Source organism: Ptychodera flava, chromosome 17 (assembly GCF_041260155.1).
Source record: "Ptychodera flava strain L36383 chromosome 17, AS_Pfla_20210202, whole genome shotgun sequence".
Classification (NCBI taxonomy): domain Eukaryota; kingdom Metazoa; phylum Hemichordata; class Enteropneusta; family Ptychoderidae; genus Ptychodera; species Ptychodera flava.
In genome coordinates this window covers 37,204,762-37,229,697 of record NC_091944.1, presented here as the reverse complement: position 1 = coordinate 37,229,697, position 24,936 = coordinate 37,204,762, and the positions used below count along the sequence as shown (strand labels likewise).

General features: G+C 36.5%; 1 protein-coding gene across 2 annotated transcripts; it reads right to left on the bottom strand.

The window, feature by feature from the left end:
• Positions 1-796: 796 nt before the first annotated feature.
• Positions 797-24,741, bottom strand: LOC139116235 (peroxisomal biogenesis factor 19-like). 2 transcript variants are annotated; one of them, XM_070678819.1, is made up of 9 exons: positions 24,571-24,741; positions 19,603-19,721; positions 18,962-19,142; positions 17,913-17,995; positions 14,815-14,973; positions 14,484-14,657; positions 14,294-14,338; positions 3,515-3,638; positions 797-2,841 (listed from the first exon to the last, which is right to left on the bottom strand). In XM_070678819.1, exons 1-8 carry the CDS (start codon positions 24,707-24,709, stop codon positions 3,558-3,560), a joined length of 981 nt encoding a protein of 326 aa, XP_070534920.1. In that variant the 5' UTR covers positions 24,710-24,741; the 3' UTR covers positions 797-2,841; positions 3,515-3,557. The 2 variants fall into 2 exon arrangements, with proteins under 2 accessions (XP_070534920.1, XP_070534919.1); XM_070678818.1 differs by having other exon boundaries at positions 18,956-19,142; positions 24,571-24,739.
• Positions 24,742-24,936: the final 195 nt, after the last annotated feature.

Below are 24,936 nucleotides of genomic sequence, written 5' to 3'. Positions count from 1 at the left end.
CACTGTGTGAAAATATGTTGATTGATCACATTTCCAATTTATCATTTGAAACACTATTCACCATACATCTGATTTTTTTTCTGTATAATGGTGTAGAATTAATGATAATCTCATGTACATTGGGTAATAAAATTACCAGGTCAGGTTGCTAAAAATGTTCATGATATACAGCACCACCTTAAACTACCAATATCATGGGTTGTAGGACTGGGTGTAAAGGATATAAGAATACCTTGCTACCATGCTACACCTGTCAAGATTGGTCCAAAAGAGTCAAATACAACTGCAACTCAGTAACGTCACAGTGTAACTTTTTTATGCAAAGTTAGCCATAACTTGTTATTATTTGGGTAACAGGTGTGTTGTATTTGGATATCAATGAATCTCAAGTGATACTTTTAACAAGATCCTATTTGATGAAAAGGGCTAGAGATGAAACTTCACATTATATAATATATATATATATATAAAGGAGTCACCTTGACTACACTGTCTACACTTTCATACAACACCATACTACACTGTCAGTGGAAGTTGTAAGGTGAGTGGCTGATACTTTATGATGGAGAAACCTTTCGGTATCTTCTACAAAAACAAAGTAGTTTTACATTCGGGGTAAATTGAAAATCTGTCCACACACACACCACTAAAATATGGGCATGTACTGGATAGGACTCGTATTTGATTGTTACATTATAAAACATGCCACATATGCATTCACAACTTGCAAACAATCTAGGGTGCCATGCATTATTTCTACTGTGATAGGAAAAAAACAAAGTCCTCAGAGAAGATGTCACATGGAAAAATGCACTTTAATGTATAATACCAACATTTAATATGTAAAACAAAATCTGCATGAAGTTACAGTTTATAAATCCTCTTGATCAAGTGCCTGTATTAACTTTATTTAACACCAGTTAAGCATTCACAGTAGCAATTGAAAGATATTCACTAAATCTACAAAAATTTCCTCAAAATCCAATGAGATTGAACATCATTCCCCCAAACCCCACCTTAAAAATATCATTGCACAAAACACATGACAAAATTGTCACTTCTAAAATTCAATCATTCATTGCAGAACAAGTGCTGTCATGGTTTCAATACTTTAACTCCCTTTGTTCTCAACATGATTGGAGCTACCTTGTGTTGTCTGTCTGTCTGTGGGTAAGTGCCTCCTGCTGGATTTCAAAGAATAAAACAAAACACTGACAATAACACTGATCTTCATCAAGGTTATATCAATTGTACTGTATGTCATTTATACCTATACACAAATAAATTGATTCCAGTTTATGATGTAGCCATGTATACTTTTTATTTACAATTAAGTAAAGTATATGTTCCCGCAACACGGTCCCTCCATAAAAGGTCTAGGAACGCTATTGTTAAAATGTGGTGAAGCATCTAATTAGCTGACAGGATGTACGTTGGTTACCTCACACCAGCTGTAGTGTCCTTTCCAATTCAGGGTAAAGTAGGGATAGCTGTACTAGTCTTTGATGGAGAAATTAACCTAAATTGGACATTCAGTATTCACCTACACCAAAACTATAGTATACTCCAAAACATTAGTATTCCAAGATGCAAAAGGTTTAAGATCTTTTTATTTATTTTTCCTGAGCTGTTTTCTGGTGGTGTATTGGCATTTCATTGTGCAGCCCAGTGTAGGTCAGTTGTGATGTGTCGTGTCATTTTGTGTGTGTCAGTAGATCGTCAATTGTTATCCGCTATAGACTGCAAACTTGTTGTTTTGTTTTCCTTCTTGATATCCATTTTCTAATGACAGCAAGTCTAAAATTATACTGACGAGCCCAGGTTTTTGTATAATGGTTTAAAATTAATAAAAGCAAACTAATTTTTCATAACTTTGATGGCTGATCTTACAAAATGGCATCCATTACGATCTTTGTATGTTCATAGACAGTAGAGGGGGAAGACCCTCTACTGTCTATGGTATGTTGTGTACAGATTGGAAGGATTCAGGGTTTTTGGTTTTGCAGATCGATCAAATCAGTTTTAAAGAGACTTCCACATCTATTAGTTTGCCATTAAAACATCATTAGCATTTCTTATTTAAAAATAAAAAAAAGCCATTTAAAATCCAGATAGCTCCTACCGCCATTTTGTTAATTTTGTGACTTGACAGTCAATCCTTGATTTACTTGTAACCTGTTTTGTCCAGACTTATAATTCTATTTCAAATATACTGAGTCATCCTTTTTATGTGATTTGACATGTTCAACTGCAGGAATTTCTCAGAAAAATGAATGTTTTGATTCCATTACTATGTGCATGTACTAGTTCTGACATGCAAGACAATGGGCGTATCAGGTGTCAGTGTTAACCATGGCAACACCAATACTAACAATAATCTTGTTATGTGAAGTAACAATCTGACGGAATCTCGACACACATCCTGACAAAAGACTGCTCAGCGTTTCAAGACTGTTTGTGGAGTTACTGTGCCTGTACTGTTTGCAAATTAAAATCAATGTAGGCCTTTTCGTATACATTTAATCATGTATACCTTTGAAATTGCTCGGTTGGTTTTCATCTTTTGCATGACAAGTTCTGATTGGAAACTGTAAGCACCCTGCCATCAATGTTCTCTATAATCTAAATTGATGCCAAAATGGCTGAAGACAGTTCTCTTTGATGCAAAATAAATGTACAAATCACATGTACTTGAATAGATCCAATTCAAAGAAATTCCTAGAAACTGGCTATCAGAGATCAGAAATGTCTTCACTTTGTTGATAAGCCATCTGTCATGGACAAACTGTCTGTCATGGAAACTACCACAGTCAATACAATGAACCTTGACAGTTCTCAGTTCTGGAGATAAACAGCAAATAAAGAAATCTTTTGATTTTTCATCCACAGATGATTGTCCATACTATTCACTATGTACTGAATTAGCTTAATTTGACTGATAATATGTTCTGCTGGCTTGGTATCAAGGCTACTTTTGAATACTAGTATCATTCAATATCATATATATATATATATATATATATATATATATATATATATATATATATATATATATATATATATATATATATATATATATATATATATATATATATTATATATATATACATATGTGTGTGTGTGTGTGTGTGTGTGTGAAGGCTACTTTTGAATACTAGTATCATTCAATATCACATATATATATATATATATATATATATAATATATATATATATATATGTGTGTGTGTGTGTGTGTGTGTGTGTCAAGGCTACTTTTGAATACTAGTATCATTCAATATCACATATATATATATATATATATATATATGTGTGTGTGTGTGTGTGTGTGTGTGTGTGTGTGTGTGTGTGTGTGTGTGTGTGTGTGTGTGTGTGTGTGTGTGTGTGTGTGTGTATGAAATTTCTTTATTTCATGTCATCATGTAAGTGTTTTTAACTTTGAGTTGAAGGCAAGAAGTTATAAAGCTCCACAAAAATACACCAGATCAAGTTCAAAGTTTTGCACTTGAACTTACACAATTTCTTCATAATGACATTTTCTTGACATGTTTATTTCTCTTACATGACCACACACTGGTCTGGAGATGGAAGACCTGGAATTTTGGGATTTCCATGCTCATCAAATTCTAATCCTGGTGCCTGAAAGGAAACCCAGAAGATATGATATCAGAAAGATATAATATCAGAGCAGTCACAAAAAGAACAAATCATTTGGTGATATTGTGCAAAAGATCAAAGACTCAGTCGAAGAAGTCTCTACATGTGTTGTATCAATGTCAGTTATTTGTAGCTGTAGTTCCTGATAGATACTACTGGTGTGTTTTATTCCTGATATAAAAGTTATGGGAATGCATATGTACTGCATTACTGTTGATTCAAACAAAAAGAGTTGAGAATGAATTTTGGGATGATATTGAGACACCATAGTTTGGCGTCTCATTTCCTCTTCAAAGATAATTCACAGAACAAAGTGGGCATATATGATGCCCCTCAACACAGAAATCTGAATTTTCAGCTGATAATCTGTGGAACTACAGAGAAATATAGACAATTTTCATTGTATTGATGTTATATTACCTGTAATATGAAACACATTGTTCATGTTATTGACAGACAATTACACAAGACTTTCAATTTCGTCTTTATCATATTAACTATATTATCATAACTTTTTATGCATATTCCTAACCCCTGTACTCAACTGCGCCTTCCATTTTTGCTTGGGGTTAAAGGTTAGAGCCTATATGCATCGGTATCAGTCAATCTCAGTCATGGTACCCATGGCATAGAAGGCTGTTCAAATGATAGCAATCTTGGGATTAAGACACCAGATACCAAAGGAATTTTGCCAATTCGTATACACTGTGATGCGTGGGATTAAAGGGCTGGTGAAGAGTAAAAATAAAATCTCTGAAAAGGTTGTTTTCACTCGTTAAATAATGCTTGGAAAGGCAAAAGCAAAAAATTTCCAGCAGGAAATGGTTTAAGAGCGTATCTACTGGAAAAAAGTGCATTTTCCGAAGCTAAGTCACGTTTTGCCGCGAAAAATCAAACCCGGATGTGTGACGTCAATAGGGGACAGCCTATCTGCATGATCTGTGGTTGCGTGTAATACGATGGCGACTAGAGTAGTGTTTACCACGACCAAAACAGTGTCTATTCGTCCTCTGAGGATAAACACATGTTAGCTAGATTTTGGACTGCACGCGGTAGCTGTAAGTCTCTAGCAAATTGTGTCAGTCGTACTGACAATAACTTGAATACGCTCGCTCGTAGTTGTACTGTCCGTATTACGCTCTATGGTACTGTTTATGGTAGTCCTTCACTGGCTTGAGACTGTTGAGAGAACGCTCGCTCGCACTGCCCGTATTATCGTACTGTCGTCTCATGTCAGTCCTGACAAGACGATATAGACTATAGGCTACGCTGATAAAGGTGAAACGGCTAGGCTGTCAGGGCCAAATAAATCGGGGTTGTGAAAATTTCCGGCCGAAACCTACTACGTGCCGAAACATCGAGAAACCGTGGAAAATGATCTGTTGCTAGTGTTCTAGTGTGGTGTTTTCCGAATCCAATCATGTATACAGCCGAAAACTTTAAATCATTGACATAGCTTTGACGTGAGATTCAAAACCCTCAAATTTATGCCCATATAAAACTTGGAAAATTGTTCTCCATAATCCTGTCTCAGTATTTCACTGTACATTTATATTCCCAGCAATCTGTAAATGTAGATTGACCGACTGTACTGTGTCCAAGGTCACGCCCTGCCACGCACAGTCAAACATTCTACCGCTCACTGATATTTTTCACAGATGAATTTCTTCGATACTTTAAGCTTAGGTGTGTTGTAGTTGTAACTTGTACACTAAATTCGTCGTCGAGTGTGAATGGCATGATCCCGGGCGTATGAGATCGTTTGCTGTGCAGTAAATATACGATGTTGCACAACACATGGTTTGGCCACATAGAAATGCTTGGAAAGCAAGCACAGTAGTCGTCGTTGTCTTTGGTTACCGAGAACTCGTGAGGTAGAACTACACCACCAAAATAACCTAGCCAATCACTAGTTTTCTTAATAATCTTATAAATTAGGGCTTGCCTTCTGGAAAATCCGTGATCGTATTCCGTGCGATTGGCAAAACAATCGGCAAGTGTTTGTAATAAAGTACGCTCGAGGCTACAGGGGTAAAATTAATCCGCTTTGCTTCCACAAACTTGGTCCATTTTCTGGCCAGATTTTCATCCTTCGGCCATTGAAACAATTTTGATTCTGAATGAGAACGATGCATAGAGACACAACGCTTAGCAGTTCTCTGTCCCTAGCCCTGCCTTACAACTTTTCACAATGGATTTGGAGAATGCGTGCAAAAGCACTGGCGTGAATAGCTAGCGTCAGCGATCGATGTCCTCGGATGACGTCATACCCGACATTTGCCGAAGATTACCGAAGATTTGTATCTTCGTATCCAAGGGCGTCGCTAGGGCCTTTTATTCGGAATTGGGAGGGCAGTTTTGAAAAATTCCAATGCTGATGATTTTTTGACCATTTAAGTCGTCAAAATGAACAAGCAATACAATTTTCAGTTTTACTCTTCACCAGCCCTTTAAGACACCAGATACCAAAGAAAGTTTGCTAATTAGTATACACTGTGATTCCTTCCCTTCCTACCTCCATGATGTTGTCATATGGTTTCATAAGATCACTCTCATCACTTTAAACTATAAGACCCTATTGGATCATTCCTAACAATTTTAGATATAAACAATTCTGACTTGTGTATCAGTCTATCTTTAAAATTTTACCGGTAATGGGCGTATTAAGCATGAAAATATCAAAGAACTGGTTTAGACATAAAATATGAGAATCCAATGGTTGAAATCTAATTTTTTTCAGATCCCCTCTCATTACCCTTAAAAATTTTCAAGTCTTCCGTCTATATTATTTAAAATTTTCAAGTCTCCCGCCCCCCCCCCCAAATTATGATATAGCCACATATTAGGAATGCACACAGAGTAAAAATAAACATGTATTGCATAGTTCTGCACGCACATGTTCAACACTACCTCTTATCAGCAGGTTGTAGAGCCATATACCTAGGGTAAGTTCTTAAAATTGATTCATTTTTAAATGCATCAGTGGACATTTTGGATTTATCAGTCTAAGCCGACTTCAGTTTATCCAACTCTGGCCAGATCAATAGCACCAGCTGGCTACATTTTACCAAATTGTGAAAACTGAGGACAGTGACCTACTGAAAAAATATTTTTTTCAAAAGTACAAGACAAAAGTACAATGAGATGTGAAAATTTTATTCACTGCATGAACTTGAAATGAATGGTTTTATATATTGATTTTAAGTGACTTTACAAAACTGACTTTTGATCGTACATTTGTGTAAGATCAAGCATGGTCACCCCATCTTTTTTTCTCTAATGATTTGATTATTCTCATATTCAAAAATCCATGGTAATTGTTCAGTCTCCTAGTCTTCTATGTGTTGCTCTCTGGCCTGATCTTGTACATATACGTTTCACTGTCAATTGAGTGTCCTATGACCAAACTCTTCTTAAACTACATCAGACATCAGAGCTATCACTGTCACTGCCGGTATGCAGTGACATTGACACTGCCTGGAGACAGTAGCTAGCAGGGCAGTAGCTGTATTAACTTTGTATTTGACAATATTTTTGTTCAGTTTATACAACTGCATTCTTGTTCTACTGCCTACAGCATGTTGAGCTACATGTATCCAGTGTTCAGTCACAGCCTACGTGTACCGTGCATTAGTGTTATTGACAAAGTACTTTCAGTCTGAACTATAATTAAATTATCACCTATATTTAGACAAACAGGCTTTGTTGACAAACTGAATATTATGTTCTTCAGCATGCTGTACAGAGACACCAAGAAACTGTGTTTGATACATTGCATAGAAATATTGAAAAAATACAGCCAATGGCGCTTGGACATAATGACCGCCTAGTATTATCGGCATTTATCAACAACCCCACTCACTGTGAATTAGACAGACCACGAAGTCAATGTGCAACATATAGCTGAAAGACTATTTTTCACATTGCGATTTTAAGCCCATTTTTGTGAGAAAAGGGACATGTATATGTATATGGAGAAAAAAGCAGAAGACATATTTGTAAATGGTTTGTTGAGTGACAATCATGTATGCATCTCTTGAAAAATTTTGGGGTTATAAGGTATAACAGTAGTGTAAGAATAATGAGGTTAGAATAAGTGTAGTAAAGCTAAGTTGACAGTAATTAAGATTACAAAATTATACACTAAGCTAAGGAAATCTGAATGAAATAAATGTTGAAAGTAGTAATTGAAGCTAAGATAGGAATAAACTGAATTACTGCTAAAAGGTTGGTAGAAGGCCACCACAGGAATTGGTCCATACCATGGTGTTGGAAACGTAAAGCCAATCTTGCCTGCCACCCTTATTACAAAAAGGTCAATAAATATTAGTCAATTAAGGGGGCAAGATGATCAAGTAGGGCAGCAAAGTCATGGTCATCTTTTTGTCTAATACCTTTGTGTAAGTTCCTGAACTTTCATATAGATTTGTTATTGTTAGATTTGCTATAGATTTGTTGCTAATGGGCAATAACTGTGTTTCAGATCATTTGAGAGCAATCCATCCATGACACAATCCATCCATGACAGGTTTTAATTGTAATATAGCTTCTATTTAAATGAGAGAAACTTCTCAAATAATTTTTGTTCCCTGTAATTTCCTGTGAGAACACACAGACAGATGCTCAGGACAGATGCTGGTGCTAGCTTGATAACTAACCTAAAACTTGTAACTTCATTATCTAAGAGTAAAGACTGTAACATGTGACACTGTGGACACTTAATCTTTGGAATGTGAATGTCAAAGTCTGTATATTGACTCAAGGATGTTTACTTGATTGAAGTGAGTAGATGTGAAATAATGTTGGGACACAATAGAAATCTTCAGGAAGGCTTTGTTGTCACAGGCTGTTGTCATGGGACACAAAAAATGTTCCTGTATAGCATGGGTCAGTCCACTTTCAAAGCATCACCATATTCAATGAGAAATGAAATGAAGTCACAAACAAATCTATTTCCATGCTAACAGACCATGTTTGAACGACACTACAAATCTCTGCCACTATATCATGTACATACGGTAGAACATCTGGTCTTGAAATCAATGTGCGTATAAATAGGTCAAGTAGTTAGTCATGTGACTACCGGTAAGTCATATGACAAATGCCTAGGGTCGTCTCAATTATGAGAATCTAAAATATGAAATATGGTTTTTTTATCACTTTTGTTGCCCAAAAGAGCATGAAAATCTCTGATACTTCAAATCAGCCATCCTGCATATTTCTAACATTCATTAAAACACATTTCAGTTCCACAACTCATAAAACAGTCCAAAATGCAGGATTAGTGTACCTTCCAAAACTACATATATGAAAGACCCCTAAAAATCAATTAGTTAAGAAGGGGGTTAGCAATTTCCCAAAACTATCTAACCTCTACTCCGTATAACTCCATTATTAGGAATCGGAACCTTGAACACAATCTGAATATCTGTACCAAATATAAACGCAGTCTATTCAGTGGTTTTTGACTTTTTGTCGTTTACGGAAAATTTTCAATGGACGACGTCAACCCAAGCCCATCACAATAACATGATGACCTTCGGTCATTATGTTAAAAATTATCAAAAGTTGCAGCTCCTGCCCCATTATAAAGTCAACTTGTTGTTTTTATGAAAATTTAATGACATTCATACATTTTTGCTTCCATGTTCACACACGTGAGCATATAGTTTAGCAATGTCTGTCTGTGTGTGTCTATCTGTCTGTCTGTATACCCGGTATCTCAAGAACTGCTGAAGTGATGTCAACCAAATTTGGTAAAAGCTTCAGGATCTAAATGGCAAGAACTGAAAAGGTTTTGGTGGGATATTTATGTACATTAACTCTATATTAATCAAATTTCTAGCTCATCGCAAAAAATGTATTTCAAAGATTTGTCACTGACAAATACTGCACTGTACGGAAAAAACAGTCTGTAGAATAGTTCAAGTAGTACTACCCGAGACAAACACTTGTGTTGTCAATTTTGATTTCATTTCACAAACTTCATACTTCATCGAATATCGTGTATTTCAGCCTTTGTGAAGCCATTTTATTGATATTTTCAATTTTTGTCTTGGCTTTGTTGTGGAACATGTTGAATCGTCTCTGCGGACATGTAGGCACTAGGCCGTGGTGCAAACATATGCAGCCAAATTATCGTCGAAGTGACCAAAACCAGTGTGAATTACCGGGGTCGAAGCGGACAGGGGCCGGGATGACCTGTTCCCCAAGCGAGCTACCTCAGAAGTCTGTTTCGTCACAAAAAAAGTCAACTTTTAAACATAGGGCCAAAGTCCCTGAAGCTACAATAGACATGGATACAAATTAAGTATTTCCTGACTGTATGAAATTATCTCACTAAGGTCATCCTAGGGACCTGTAAACAAATATTAAAGCTGTCTGACCAGCGGTTTGAAGAAACAAGTGACTCAACAGTTGACAGAGCTCTGCTGTGTTATGTAGAGAATAACCTTTTGTGACACATGTATTGATGAAGAAGGTGGATATCTTTGATAGCTCATTTCAGGATGGCCTGACCAAAAATGGGGAAAAAAATTCCGTAAAATACAGATTTGCATATTCATCACAATTTTAACAAATCTAAGTTGGGTTATCCCTAAGGACCTGTATACCAAATAACAAAGCTGTCTGACCAGTGGTTATGAAGAAGAAGATTTTTACCAAAAACGCCTTTTTTGGCGCTAATTTGCATATTTTCAACAATATCAAAAATTAATAAAGAGAGTTTCTCAAATTAAATATTTTATCCACACAACAAATATTTTATCCACACAACAAATATCAAACCAGTAAGTACTGCAGTTCTCAAGATATTTGAGTGGATGGACGCCTCACAAACGGACATACATACATACATACATACATACATACATACATACTGACAGTGCATGCCGGACAGATACCCATCCCAATACAAGTAGCTTCTATAGACTATATTAGTCTATAGTAGCTAATAAACGAGAGTTAATTACATTCTAATTAAAGTAAACAAGACTTGCTTAAATCAAGATTTTCGTCATAAAAAACCAGCATATCTGTCAGGTTATAAAGAATCTTAAGCTGGTTATCTTTTTATCAGTATTTTCATCCTATTAACCAAGCACATTTTAACTTTCAAATTAACATTGTAAGTAAGTTCTGTTGAATAAGTTGAGACTGTACGTACTCAGAGAAAGCACACTGAAGAGACAAATGTTTGAAACTTAAGAAGTTCAAGGTCATCAAAAGCATCATGTAACACTTTCATTGCACTGTTTACACAGATTGCATAATTGCTATAAATAGCACATGAGGAATCTTACAGCCCAGTTTTACCATAAAAACCCTATCAATTTGACCACCCCTTTAATTGACCACTCTATTTTGTTCCTCAAAAAGTCATTTTATCCTTTATACCAAGTCAACCATAAATGGAAATTAGAACTTTCTCTATCTCTATTTATTTGACCACCCTATCATGACAAACTATTTTGAGCAATTTCTTTTAGATAACATACAGTGCACAATAAATGACGGTTCAGAATATGTCAAAGTTGGGATTCAGGAAAGATGCCTTTACATGTTTTAATCCTCCAAGATGGTAAGCATTTCACTATGAACTGTCAAAAAAAGTTGAACTTTCTGATAATTCTACACTAAAATATTTTTGCTTTGATGATTTCCTAATTAATTCAATTATTTAAAATCATTATTAATTTTTTTTCTGGGTGAATTGATAGGGTTTATACAGTACAAGAATTACATACAATGTAAGTCAAATTTTGATCAAAAAGTGACAAAAAAATTCCTTAAAAATAAAGATTTGCATATTTCATCACAATTTGAACAAATCTAAGTTTGGTTGTCCCTAGGGACCTGTATACCAAATATCAAAGCTGTCTGACCAGCGGTTCTGAAGAAGAAGATTTTTACCAAAAACGCTTTTTTTGGCATTAATTTGCCTATTTTCAACAATATCAAAAAATTAAAAAAAATAGTTTCTCAAAATCATATTTTAATCTACACAACAAATATCAAATCAGTAAGTACTGCGGTTCTCAAGATATTTGAGTGGACGGACGCCTCACAAACGGACACTACATACATACATACATACATACATACAGACTGACGACGGACGCCAGACGGATACCCATCCCAATAGCTTCTATAGACTATAGTCTATAGTAGCCAACTTTTAAAAACCATCATTTATGTACTGATGTTGTTCTCAGCATCACAAACATATACGCCTCTGCTATGTATCACAGCAAAGAGTAATATTTGAGCACCCCGTGAATGGGATCCTCATTTTTTACGAACCCGGAAGTATTTTGCGAACCTGGGAAACTCCCTGAGTTCCATGCACCTTTTTTCAATGCCAGTGTGCCAACGCTATCTGTGCAAACTTTGCTTTCCATGCTTCCATGTTATGGAAAACCTCTCTTATTGTAACATGGACATGGTTGACTTTGGACTTCGATTTCGTACTAAATGTGATGTCCATGCATGCAGTGAGTTGGGGTTGGCATGCTTATAATGCAATCTTCGCCCACCTGCGGTCCGATATCCCACATAAGGCATAAGATCACTAGAAAGATTACTAGAAACCCGTATTTCAACTCTGTTGTAGTTTTTTAGTCGACTTCATTGCTTATCGGAGAGGTTTTTCTAGGATTGGGAACCATGGCAATGCAAATCTTTATATTTTATCTTTATATATCTTTCTCTGTACTGCGCCCTTTTAGATGGCCTCAAACTCCTGAAAACAATTGAGAAATCAAAACCATGCGGTCCATTTGCAAGCCAAGGGTTCAAAGATCATTCCATGAGAGGGAAAATTTGGCCACAATGAAATTTTTCGTCTCAAAGCGTTAAAGTCGAGTAAGCGAAATTTGTATTGCTGGAAGCCTTTTTGTTTGCCAAGGACCTAAAAGCTGCTATCTGATTGGCCCTAACGATGGCATAATGTACATTGAAGATACTATGATACTATAACATTATTGAAAGTCATTAACTGGATTTATTTCAGCCAGTTCCTTATTTGCATTTGTAATGACCATTTCTAATTAGGGATATATATCTGAATTGACTCAAGCAAAGTTGATGAATCTTGCTACATATATTTAAGATACATGTTACATAATACATAATACATGTTATTTTTGCTTCATCCAATTTCTAATTTGCATATTTGATGAACTTTCTTAATTAGGGATATTCATCTGTATTGACTAGACCAAAGTTGACAAAAATTGCTATGTACATTAAAGATACTACGATACAACATTATTGAAAGTCATTTGACATTTTTATTTCAGCCAATTCCTAATTTGCACATTTAATGAACTTTCCTAATTAGGGATATATACTGGGATTTACTTGATAAAAGTTGGCAAAACATGCTGTGTACATTGATCATTATACCAGGTTATAACAGTATTGAAAGTCATTTCGCATTTTCATGTCAGGTAATTCATAATTTGCATGGCTAATAAGCTTTTACAGTTTGGCATATATAGCTTGAAGGACTTGACCAAAGGCAATTACACGCTATATTAAGTGGTGATACAATGACAGTACTCAAAGAAATTAATTATTTTTATTTCAGCTAATTACATATTTGAATACTTAATGACCTTAAGCATTGATCTGTGGTGAATTTTGTTCATTATGCTGATCATAACACTTTCAATGAAGTTGCAAACATGTAGCAAAGGTTCAAATTTGCACATAAATGCATTAGACAATGAAACACATGAGCATTTTCAGTTCATATCTGGTTAGATTTTTTCGAGATTAAAGTCATAAAATGCGACAAAGCATTTCTACATTTTCTCTATTAGTAATTATTACTAACATTAGAACAATTGGATGACATAAAAATGTAGGAAGCCAAAACATTTTCAGGTCCCCCCTCCCCTATAGGCAGAGCAAAACTTTTAAGTCCCCCACCCCGACTATCCCCAGAATTTTTGAATCCCCCTGACTTTTTCCATAGACCCTCTGTTTTTAGGGTCTATGATTTCTCCAGCCCCCTCACCTTTTTTTTAAATGTAACCCAACAAAACTGCAGGTAGACAAAGTATATTGACAGCTTTGTCACTCAGTTTCATGAGCTTATAGAAAATTTCAATTAGTCATATCTGGGCAATCAACTGTGCATGAAGAAATCTGGACAAACTGACTGACACAATCAGTGATACCTTAAATGTCTTGGACAGACACTTGTAAATCTGGCCATATCAGTCCAGACATGTCTGAACAAGGGATAGTAGGTACATTGCCTACAGAAAGTAAAATTGGCAAATATCCAACAATACATTTACTGCACATGCATACATAGGTGGATGCTGTTTTAAGTTGCAGTTAATAGTTGGTGCAAAGTGTCCTTGTACCATGTTTTAAATTTAGTCATCCAGACTCTAACAAATAGCAGTTTATAGATATCACAACTTTAAACAAAATGGCCGACACAATAATCATTATCATCATTCAAATGTATTGTCCTTCTGACAAGTTCAAAGGCCAAAGGTTGATGCGTATGCAAGTACTGACTCTCCATGGACACACAGACCCATGAATGGGAATTCTGGTTTGAAATCTCTCTCCTGAACTTGACTCGGTGGGAACTAATAATTAATTGACAAACTTACCATATCTCCTACTAATTCCTTTGGAGGCTGTCCAAGTGATTCCATCTGTAAAGGAATAATTGAAAAAGGAATGATGGATGCATTAATTGCTATTCATGTTATCCACTCTATGCTCTTTACATGTAAATACTTCACATAATGTCTGTTACCGTTCTGAATCAAAGCTTCAATACAATTCAATGGCACTCACCTCTTGCACTATTTTCATGATTTTTTCAAATCTTTCCTTCCTGATATCTTCGCTATCAGTACTGTTTTCAGATTCATATTCATCTGCTAATGCTTTCATTGCTGTATATTGTTTTTGGTATCTTGTGTATTCTGGATTTCCTTTGTCTTTATTTTCTTCCAACCATTTTGGATACTGCAAACAGTACAAAATAACATCAAATATTGAGATGATACTTACAGTTGTTCTCAAGTTTTTAAAGTGGACATACAGATGTACTGTCACATACATGCATATATACATACAGACCACAGACACAGACAGTATATTTTGTACAATATTGTTATCCTACCTTGTCAACTATTTCTTTTATAGATGGATAAAGAACTTCTTTAGAAAGTAAACTCTGCATCATGGACTGCATCATTGGCATAAAATCTCCCTGGCTATCACCGTCCAACTTGAAATTGTCCATAGCACTCAATAGATCTTCCTCAGAGAATTGGTCACTCTGTCAAAAAGACACAGAAATAGAGGGAAGCATTAAAGCAACAATGCAGAACAAAATTAGAGAACAGTACATAGACAATAGATATTGCATAGACAGTGCATGGATGGTAAAATAAAGGGAGTGAACAGACAGTGAACTAAAGCCAAGAGCAAGAATCAATTTCAATACAGTGATATTTGACAAGCTATGCAACTGTAGCACAGCATTGTGACACATCTGATCTTGCTGCTTCTTGCACAACGCACTTGTGCAAAGGTATGGGCCTACATTTTTGATCAAGGTCCTCAACAGAAAAGGCAAGGAAGTGGGATCTTATTATCAGAAAAGAAAGAAGTAGTTTGAAGTTTTTATTTACAGAACAGAATACAAGAAAGGAGATCATGGTATACATATACTTTGTTAGCAGTAAAGAAATCATGCGTTTGTTGGATCACAATGTTGACCCATGTTCACCAACTTGCATACTTTTTGATGCATTGTTAAATTACAGTCATGGTTCAATTAACCTGTATCTGACACTGTTCATGGACAAAGCATAGCCAGTGTCTGAAAACTGGCCAGGCAACAAGAATCTATTTATGTGAACAGTACATGTACCATATGATAGCTGAGCCTTGTTCTTTGTAAATGCTCTAGTTACTGGCCTTGTAATCTTACATAACTTTAATCATTTCCAAAATAGTGAAGCTAATAACAAAAATATGTAATCTCTGTGCGGTATTAACCTGGCATCAGAGCTGCATAAAGTCTAACTCTTGCTTTACTTTCCTTTGTTAATGCAGTGCTTGTAAGATTAAACAATGTCCCCAATGCAGACATGTATACACAAGATTTTGGTACAACACATGACATACAGCACTCGCTTGGGGACTCGTGCTATATGGAGCGATTGTACCAACATTGATTTTATACCCGCATATGAAGTATTGTATTATATCAAAATTTTGTTTATGGCAATAAAAAGTTTTCTCCACAGTTTTAACACACAAAAAAAGACACAGCAGAATCAAACATTCAGTGATAGTCATAGGACAGTCATAGGACAGAAATGTGGAAGGATACATAACATGTACATTCGGCTATGGCAGCAATGCATATGATTTGCCAAACCACAAGGCAGTTTTAAAAGCAATACTCTAAACGTTGACACCACTTTTCTTATGATCACCAGGTACTGCTATTTCATCATTTAATTAGTTTTACAGTCAATTTTTCCTGCTATCTAAAATGCTTTCTGTTTCTGCATAAACTTCTATGCTAGTTGAGGGGCCCGTTTTAGAACTGGTAAAACAGTGTTTACCATGGCCAACATGAGCTCTTGTCCAATCAGAATGATGCATAAGCCTCTATGCTAGTTGAGGGGCCCGTTTTAGAACTGGTAAAACAGTTTTTACCATGGCCAGCATAAGCTCTTGTCCAATCAGAATGATGCATTTGCTGATTGACATCCTGATATAAAATATTTTCTTATTCTACTCCTAAATTCATGTCAATATGCACTTTGTTCAGTATGTCAAGAGAGGCTATATATAAGTTGTACACAATGTTACTGTTTATAACATAAATAACAGAATATTGCATACAATAATTTGTGTCTGAAAAGTTATCTGCTTTGTATTTCAAGATACTTTGGGGAAAATATCTTTCTAGATCAAATATAATGAAAATATTATCAAAAGCTATATGCCTATAGTCCCTTCAAATTAGAAAGTAACGTAGCATTATGAAAGGGTCAGATCAGTACAATTTGGCAAATGGAGAGAGAAAATTGAGGATGAACAAGCAAACCAGATGGCAACTAGAAAGCATTTGCAAGCAAAAGTGAAGTTCCAGAGACCAGAGCAGCGGAAGAAACAAGAGAATGTGTGACAAAGATAGGTGCAGAATGAAAGAGTGCTTTGCATTTTAATATTCAAGCACGTACCTATAGTTAGTGCTGATAGCAGTAAACACCATAATACAACTAAAAGCAAGGCAGTCCGGGGAATTACAGTACACAGATTACAAATGCCTACATGTACGGTAAAAACGCAACAGATACATACGGGGGCGACAACGCATGGAAATGTATATCAGACGACATTCTCGCGAGCCAGAGCAATAATTTTCGCTCCGCTGACCTACGCAAAAATCAATCGCTTGACGGGTAGCGCTGAGTTGTTGCCGTAAAGAGGCGCGTAGTTTACGACGATGATCAGACGAGAGGAAACATCAGACCTAGGCCGTTGAAATTGAAAACCGAGGCCACATGCATTTTCATTTGATTAAAAGCACAGACTAAAACAATTTTCATTGCTATGTCGCTGTTTTCACAAGATACTGACCGTTTGATCTTGGAAAGTTGAGTTGCTTTTACGTGCAGCCAACGCATGCCGGTGCGGTGACAGACAGTTCACTATGAATGCCTAGCTCTGCATGGCAGGCTGTGTGTTACCGGGTTTAAACGGCCTCCCACCACAGCCCCGCAGACTGATATAGGAAAACCGCTGGTGGCTCCTCAGAAATACGGCGGGCAGCTGAACGCAATATGATAGTTGAGCAATGCAAAATAAAAAATAAATAAATAAACAAACAAGAACTGCCCGTAAAACCGTCCGAGATGAGCGATGACGTCATAAGCGTGTCGCTATGCATTCTGCGTGATTAAGGTAAAATTTGTGTATAGCATGTTCTATGGTAGTAATACCGGAAATAGAGAAAGAAAGAAAGAAAGAAAAGAAAGAAAGAAAGAAAGAAGGAAAGTGAGCAAAAACTAACAGTTCCAGAGCTGGTCTCTGGAACTAATAAATGCCTCATGCAATAATGTTATCATTTTTTCAGCAAAGAACTCTCACGTGTAGTATACTTAATGTTATACACTTTGCCGCACGTACTCATGGGAAATATTCCAAATTGTCACATGACTATCACATGACCATTACTATACTACCGGCACACACCTTAAGCTCTTCTGCATTCTGTGCTAACCTATTCATAGTTTCACCAAGTGTTCTTGTGAAGTCTGGTCCACTACCAGTTGCTCCTGGATTCAATAATGCAAAAAGTTAGAGTACATGAATTTGCTTTTATGGATAAACTGACAAAAAACGCAACAAATACATGTAAACAGTTTTCAACATTGATCAATCAATCAAAATTACTAACTGCACTGCTACACTGCCAAGTATTACAATAATGTTTTCACCAATGAACACTGGTGATAATTTATTAAAAAGGGAAAATTTTGAAAATGTGACAAAGAGATTGAAATAGAAATAAAAAGACCACTGCCAATCAGCAAAATCATGGTCACTGTCAATAGTGAGAAACAGGGATTGCCAAAGTGTCTTTTTTTCTAAATGAGATTATAGGGTCTTGCAAAACATTAAAAGATGAAAAGCCACTCAAAATGAAGGGAAAGTGCAAAAATAGGCATGATGGATTTGTAGATATATCTGATTTAAACAATATAACATTAGATGCCGACTTAATAGGTATCCAGGAATAGTCAGAAAGACATGCACGGAATGAATGGAATTTCCATGTCACATATCAAAGCCAAGGAATAATTCTAAGGAGAAGTTCTGTCAAATTTACTTCATCTCTTGATGAGATAATTGTAGACTTGGACAGCTCTAATTCATACACCATGTACTACTTTAACTTTAAACTTTAAACTTTGCACCTATTGTCTTCAGATGCCTTTCATAGACACATGCAGTGTAGCATATTGTTGTAATGTGGCATGGCAGAGCATGACAGTCATATCTTAACTCTGAATATGTTTCATAAAGTCATGTGTCTGTTGATGGTGAATTGAAAGTAGAATTTCAACAAATTAACTGTAGACTAGACTGCAACCTGTCACAGTGTGCCATGCACTACAAATACACAAATACACTACTTGTTGCTAGGTTTTGATAACAATTGTTTTATCTGGCACTAAGTTGAGTAAGATGTCAATGATATAACATCAATAACTTCATCACTTTTATTGGCATACCTTCACCTGGAAGATCACTGCCAGCAGCTTCCATTAATTTTTGTAATTGTTCTGCAAGTCCTGGGTCATCAGGAGTTTGACTGGCCATGTCATTCATCATAGCTTGCATTGCTTTCTCGAACTCAGAAGTAACAGCAGCGGCAGACTCCGGATTGAGAAGATCTCCAAAGAGTGATTCTGGAATTCCCTGAAATGAATTCATAAATAGTTCTGTAAGTCACAGTAAAAAATATCAAGGAAGTCTTCATCTAATTGGAATTAAAGAAATCATCAGTAAACACCACCAATTCATATTGATAGTCAATTTGTTTTCTTGGTTAGGATATACAACACTTTTAAGTGTACCCTAATTCCAAACCCCTCCAAAAGTTATATTTGATGTGCTTCTTCCAAGGAAAGTCTGCAATTACAGTGATGTTTTTAGGGGGCCCAGTAAAGGAACACTTATCAATTGGATTACTAAAAATTTTATGAAAACTGGTATGCAAAGCAGCTGATGGAATTATTACAATTATAAAAATTCATAGTTACCACAGACTTTTTGAGATTATGACAATATTCATAGCCTATTACATACTGTTTGACGTAAACAGACAGAAAACTTTTCAGATCTGAATATTTTTTTCTTCTGACATAATCTTACATACCTGTGATGGTATATTTGTTGAAGAAGCTTCTGCTGCCAATGATGTTGGATTCACTTGTTCTTCATTTCTAGGTTTTTCTGCTTCAGCTGGTTTACATTTATCAAAGTCTTCCAAAGCACCTTAAGCAAGAAGAATAGATCAGTTGGTTTTGCAAACCAAATACACTCTATGTCAAACTAATCCAGAAATGTGTCCATATCACAACGTGTACTCCTACTTTGTCAGCAAATAGTGATACCATTCATCGCAGATTTTCAATACCAATCTGTGATTTTATGTGTCAGAAAAATATCAATTTGCATCACAGTCTGTAACCAAACTATGAAATTCTGACAATAAGCTGATCTCAAAAGATAATGTTGGACACTTTTTATAATAACCCCTATTTTTGGTAATTCTTTCTATACTCATATACTCATGCAGCTCTTTACATATACATACACAGACATGTGGCATTCACCTATTCTTGAGAGTGTATCTTGAAGTAGATGTCAGAAGATGTTGTTGTCAAAGTCAGTGTCCACTTCTGGACAAACTAAAAGTTAGACTTGGTAATGTGACGGTATGATTTTAGAAATTGAATCCCTGTGGTGGCATTTGTTAACCACCTTGTAGTTGGAATTTCCTTACTATGTCCTTTGTAATTAATGTGCCCCTTATTAATCATTGTACAACAATCATATTCATCTTATTAATCATTGTACAACAATCATATTCATCCTGTTCTTTTGGATTAGAATTGAATTGCTTAAAATATTAGGATAAGAAATTTACTTCAAGTATTGTAATTTTCATGAAAACTTTGCATAGCAAAAAATTTTGTTATCATTTTATTGATATAGCTTTCTGCAAAAGGAACAATTGCTAGTGACAAAATGTCAACTCTTGCATATTTATTTCCTCTCAGTCAAGTCCTGTGCATTTCATAGATTATTGACAGCAATATTTTACTGCAGTACACTGACAAACTAGACAATATAAAAAGCTACAATGCCAAATATGACAGTTCTTACAAATTCATACCAATGTGTAAAATGAAACTATATCACATTGTGTGATGCCATAGCAGTCACCAGTGAATATAGTGTTACTGTGGCAGGGTATTGTTTAAGGACAGGTCATCTCATGCTGACATGTGCCTCTATAATTCCGCAAAAAAACCCTCATACTAAACAGGCAGTGTACAATGACACCAATCTGTGTCACTGATTAACTTCAGAAATGAAAAAAAAAAAAGGAATTCAGTGAGTTGAAGTACATCTACCTGACCATAAATTATTAAAATGTCATCAGCTTATTTTCTTTTCAAACTTGTTACATTTCTGAAATGAATCGCTACATTTCTACACTGAGCTGAGGATTGAGAGCGGACATGACTAGTAATGACCCACTGCTTTGTTATACCACTCAACAAACCCTGCATACTCACAATGGGTTAAAAAAAAAGTGAGATTCTTGTGATAAATTAGATCAAATCAGTCATCAGAATCAGCTAATAAATTGCTAACAGTGAAGGAAGAAGTCAGTGTGGGTCAGTTTACTGCATTTCCTGTATGTCTAGTGATTCAACAAAACAGATTGTAAACTGCTACTTTGGTATGCAGAATTACTATGGCTGGTGTGACCCAGGATAACTCTACCACAAACAATAGCTTGTCATAATATGGTTCAAAACTATGAAGTTGGCTGTCACCAGTCATAGACAGTAGAAGCTTCAAAGCAAGGAGTTAAACGTAACACTGTCAGTAAAACTCAAAAATGCAATACCTAATTTAGGTCATATACTTTGTTCTCAATGTATTGAAGATGTCTTTCAAGTGCATATATTATTTTGTTAGCTACCTTGTATTGAGTGTCTGATAATTTCAGAAACCATATATAGTACATGTACATATATTATAAATTGTGCAGACTTCATAAATGTTAGCTTTTTAGAATCTACTGCAAAACCCCCCAAAATTTGCAGCAACATCAACATTGTATATCACCTACATGATGTGGTGTGTTAATTGGCTTTTAAACTGACTTCAGCAGATTTTAAGTTCTTGAGACAAGACTACTCCTACAACCAATTGGCCTTCTCTCTATCTCTATCAAATCCATATTTTAACAAGTAGATGCTCTGTGTAATCCATTTAATTCATTGAAATTTCTAATTATTTTAAGTCTGGTCAGTATTAGCTTGCAAGTTATTTTCTGGACACACGGGGTACCTGACTCTAACCCTGCTATTCATTTCAGTGTTGTTTTGCTAGGTTATGAGTTGGATAAAGTACAATGAATGCATAGTTTGTGGAGTGATCGTGAAATGGAGAAAATATTAACATGGTTGGAGTTGGTTTTAACCTTGGCCGCTTTTTAAACTTTCTCCATTTTGCCATAGACAGTAGAAACGCTTCTACGTCTATGGTTTTGGCCCAGCAATATCCTGCGAAAAAAGGTGTTTTTTGCTTGAGATGACATCTGAACTTAATACACTTATTGCATTCATCAGCTCTGCTTCTCCTTTGGTTGAGTGCCATTAGAGTGTGAGTTTGGAGTACTGTATGTACAACCCTGTGTCAGGACTACTACCCTGTGTCAGGACTACTACCCTGTGTCAGGACTACTACCCTGTGTCAGGACTACTACTCAAAAGAGACTTTGTCCAAGTCACAATCAGCCTGGACCAATTCTTTAATACACTAAGGACCAACTTAGCCTTGGAAGTGGAATGAAACTGCCAAAATGCCACCTTGGTCTAAAACCAACATGGTGTTTAATATTGTATAGCTAAAACTACACTATACAATCAATGCTCTTCATGAGTGGCGGTAACTGGCCAAATTTGCTTTGAAACCTTCGTAAACTCACTCATCAGAATTTACATTTGAAATTAGGCGATGTGTGCTTTGGTCTAAGTACGATCACAAGGGACCCAGAGATTGGTTGTTGTTGTTTGTATTGCCTTCTTTCATGTTTACTAGTCATGTTGTTGTTGTTGTTGTTGACAAATAAAATTCAACAAACATAACTGTTGTGTTGTTGTTGGTTCAAACATAATATAGATGTCATGAGAAACACTACAAGGACACTATCATTATTTGACCCAATGTACACTCTCTCATGATGAAGAGATTGTACATTTGCTTTTAGTTCTGGGATGATGGATGAAATTGGATGGATATTTTCTGCAGCTTTACCGGCTGGTGATACATCAGGTTGAAGTGGTGTTGTTTTTGAGGCGAAATGGCTTTGGGGTTACATGACTCCGGGCCAAAGACGTTTTGGTACCAGGTTGTTTTAGTGCAAAGTGATTTTGGTGCGAAATGGTATGGGACGAGATGGTATTGTGTGAAGTGGTTTTGGTGCTAAGTGTCTGGGAACCGTTCACGCAACCAGACTATTTACTTGGAGAGGGGTGGTAACTTGTAGTACACCAAGGTCTAAAACTATAACTTTTAGCTATTGAGATTTATTTGCAATAACAAAAAAGATAACTGGCATTTACTTTTTGAATTCATACTGTAAACTAAATGGCACTATTTGTGCTACTACTATGTACGTCTGATTAGCGTAAATGGCCTGTTTGAAATTAACATTGAGGAGACTTGGAATACTATTCATGGGATTTTATAAATAGTAATGATCTGTGGTATTTTCAGATATCACCTGTAAAAGTAATTAATAGGTTATTATAATTTCCCGACGAGTAGTGACAGGCAGCAATGAGCAGTAAATTAGTAAGGCCGGCGAATAGCTCTGAGTGGCAGGGCTGCGTGTTACCTGTGGTTGGAGGGCTATGGTAACACACAACCCTGCCACGTAGCTGCAAAATTGTAGCGCTACGGTGAGGCGGTCGGTGAGTTTTGGTTTTTGCGACCTCGCTCACCAGTAGAGCTACAATGCCGAAGGCCCTGTAGCATACAAAATAAGCGCGTCACACATGGCGCGGCATTTTCATGTAAAATCCCACATATTTACTGCATTTGGTCGTACCGATTTATCACTACTGAAGACTAAACACTATACTACACTAACCTTGTCGTTTATGGGGTTTGGTATTAGTTCAGACACGTCGATCGCGTTCCAAAAACATTTCTTGGAGCCGCCATTACCAACTTCCGGTAATGGCGGCTCCCAGAAACACGCTCAATGTTTATGGAACGCGATCGACGTGTCTGTGCTAATACCAAACCCCATAAACGACAAGGTTAGTGTAGTATAGTGTTTAGTCTTCAGTAGTGATAAATTGGTACGACCAAATGCAGTAAATATGTGGGATTTTACATGAAAATGCCGCGCCATGTGTGGCGCGCTTATTTTGTATGCTACAGGGCCTTCGGCATTGTAGCTCTACTGGTGAGCGAGGTCGCAAAAACCAAAACTCATCGACCGCCTCACCGTAGAGCTACAATTTTGCAGCTACCCTGCCACGTTGAGCTAAGCCGGCAAAGTGATGTACAAGTTACAGCCGTAGCCGCAGTAATTGTACTAGTACCCCACGGGCCGTGGGAATGTGCCTGGGGATGTGCAAAGCTCCCTCACTCAGTCAGTTCCCAGCTCGTGGTCAAAGGACTGGTCCCATAATTGTCTTCCTCGATCATTCCACTCACAACACTCGACTCAAGCTATTTATGATTTTGCCGTCCGACCAAAACACCCAGGCAAAACCTCGAGCGAGCAACAGCTAATTAGTAATGATTATGTTGACCGTGGAGGTTGCACTCTCATTGTGTGTTACCTCCATGCTTTGGCTATCATGGAGATTTCTTTCTACCTCCATGTGGCTATGTAGAGTTGTGATGCCATGGCATGCTCTCTGGCCGGCTAGCTAGAGCCACGGTCCCTCTACAAATTTTGTGGAGGGACCTGCTAGAGCACAGGTCAATGAGTAACATGAGAGTAACAGACCATGCATTCGTGCACGGTCTCTCCACAAATTCGTGAAACGTGGTGATGTAAGAACGTTTTATCAAATCGACGTACTGTCCAAAAGGTCATCAAGCTCTGCATCTTCATCCTCAACTTTGTCTGCAGATTGTTCACTTTCATCGTCGACGGCAGGGGAAATTTCTTTATCTGTACTGTTGAGGTTGTCGTCCGTGTCCTCACTGTGGGCCGCCATCTTGAGGTATAACAACAAATTAGCATAGAACTTAGGAGAGCATCGGCATCAGCATGTTAATGATGGATAAAAGCGAGTTCGGGGCAATCTCCTTTAAAACAACTAAGCTTTAGCTGTGGTCATTTGAACGTAATAACCAGTTTTTAATTTTCCTTTTCATAACGAAATATACGAGAAGAAATTCCCTTTGCGTGTCTTAACACACGAGGAATCATCTCAAGGGCATC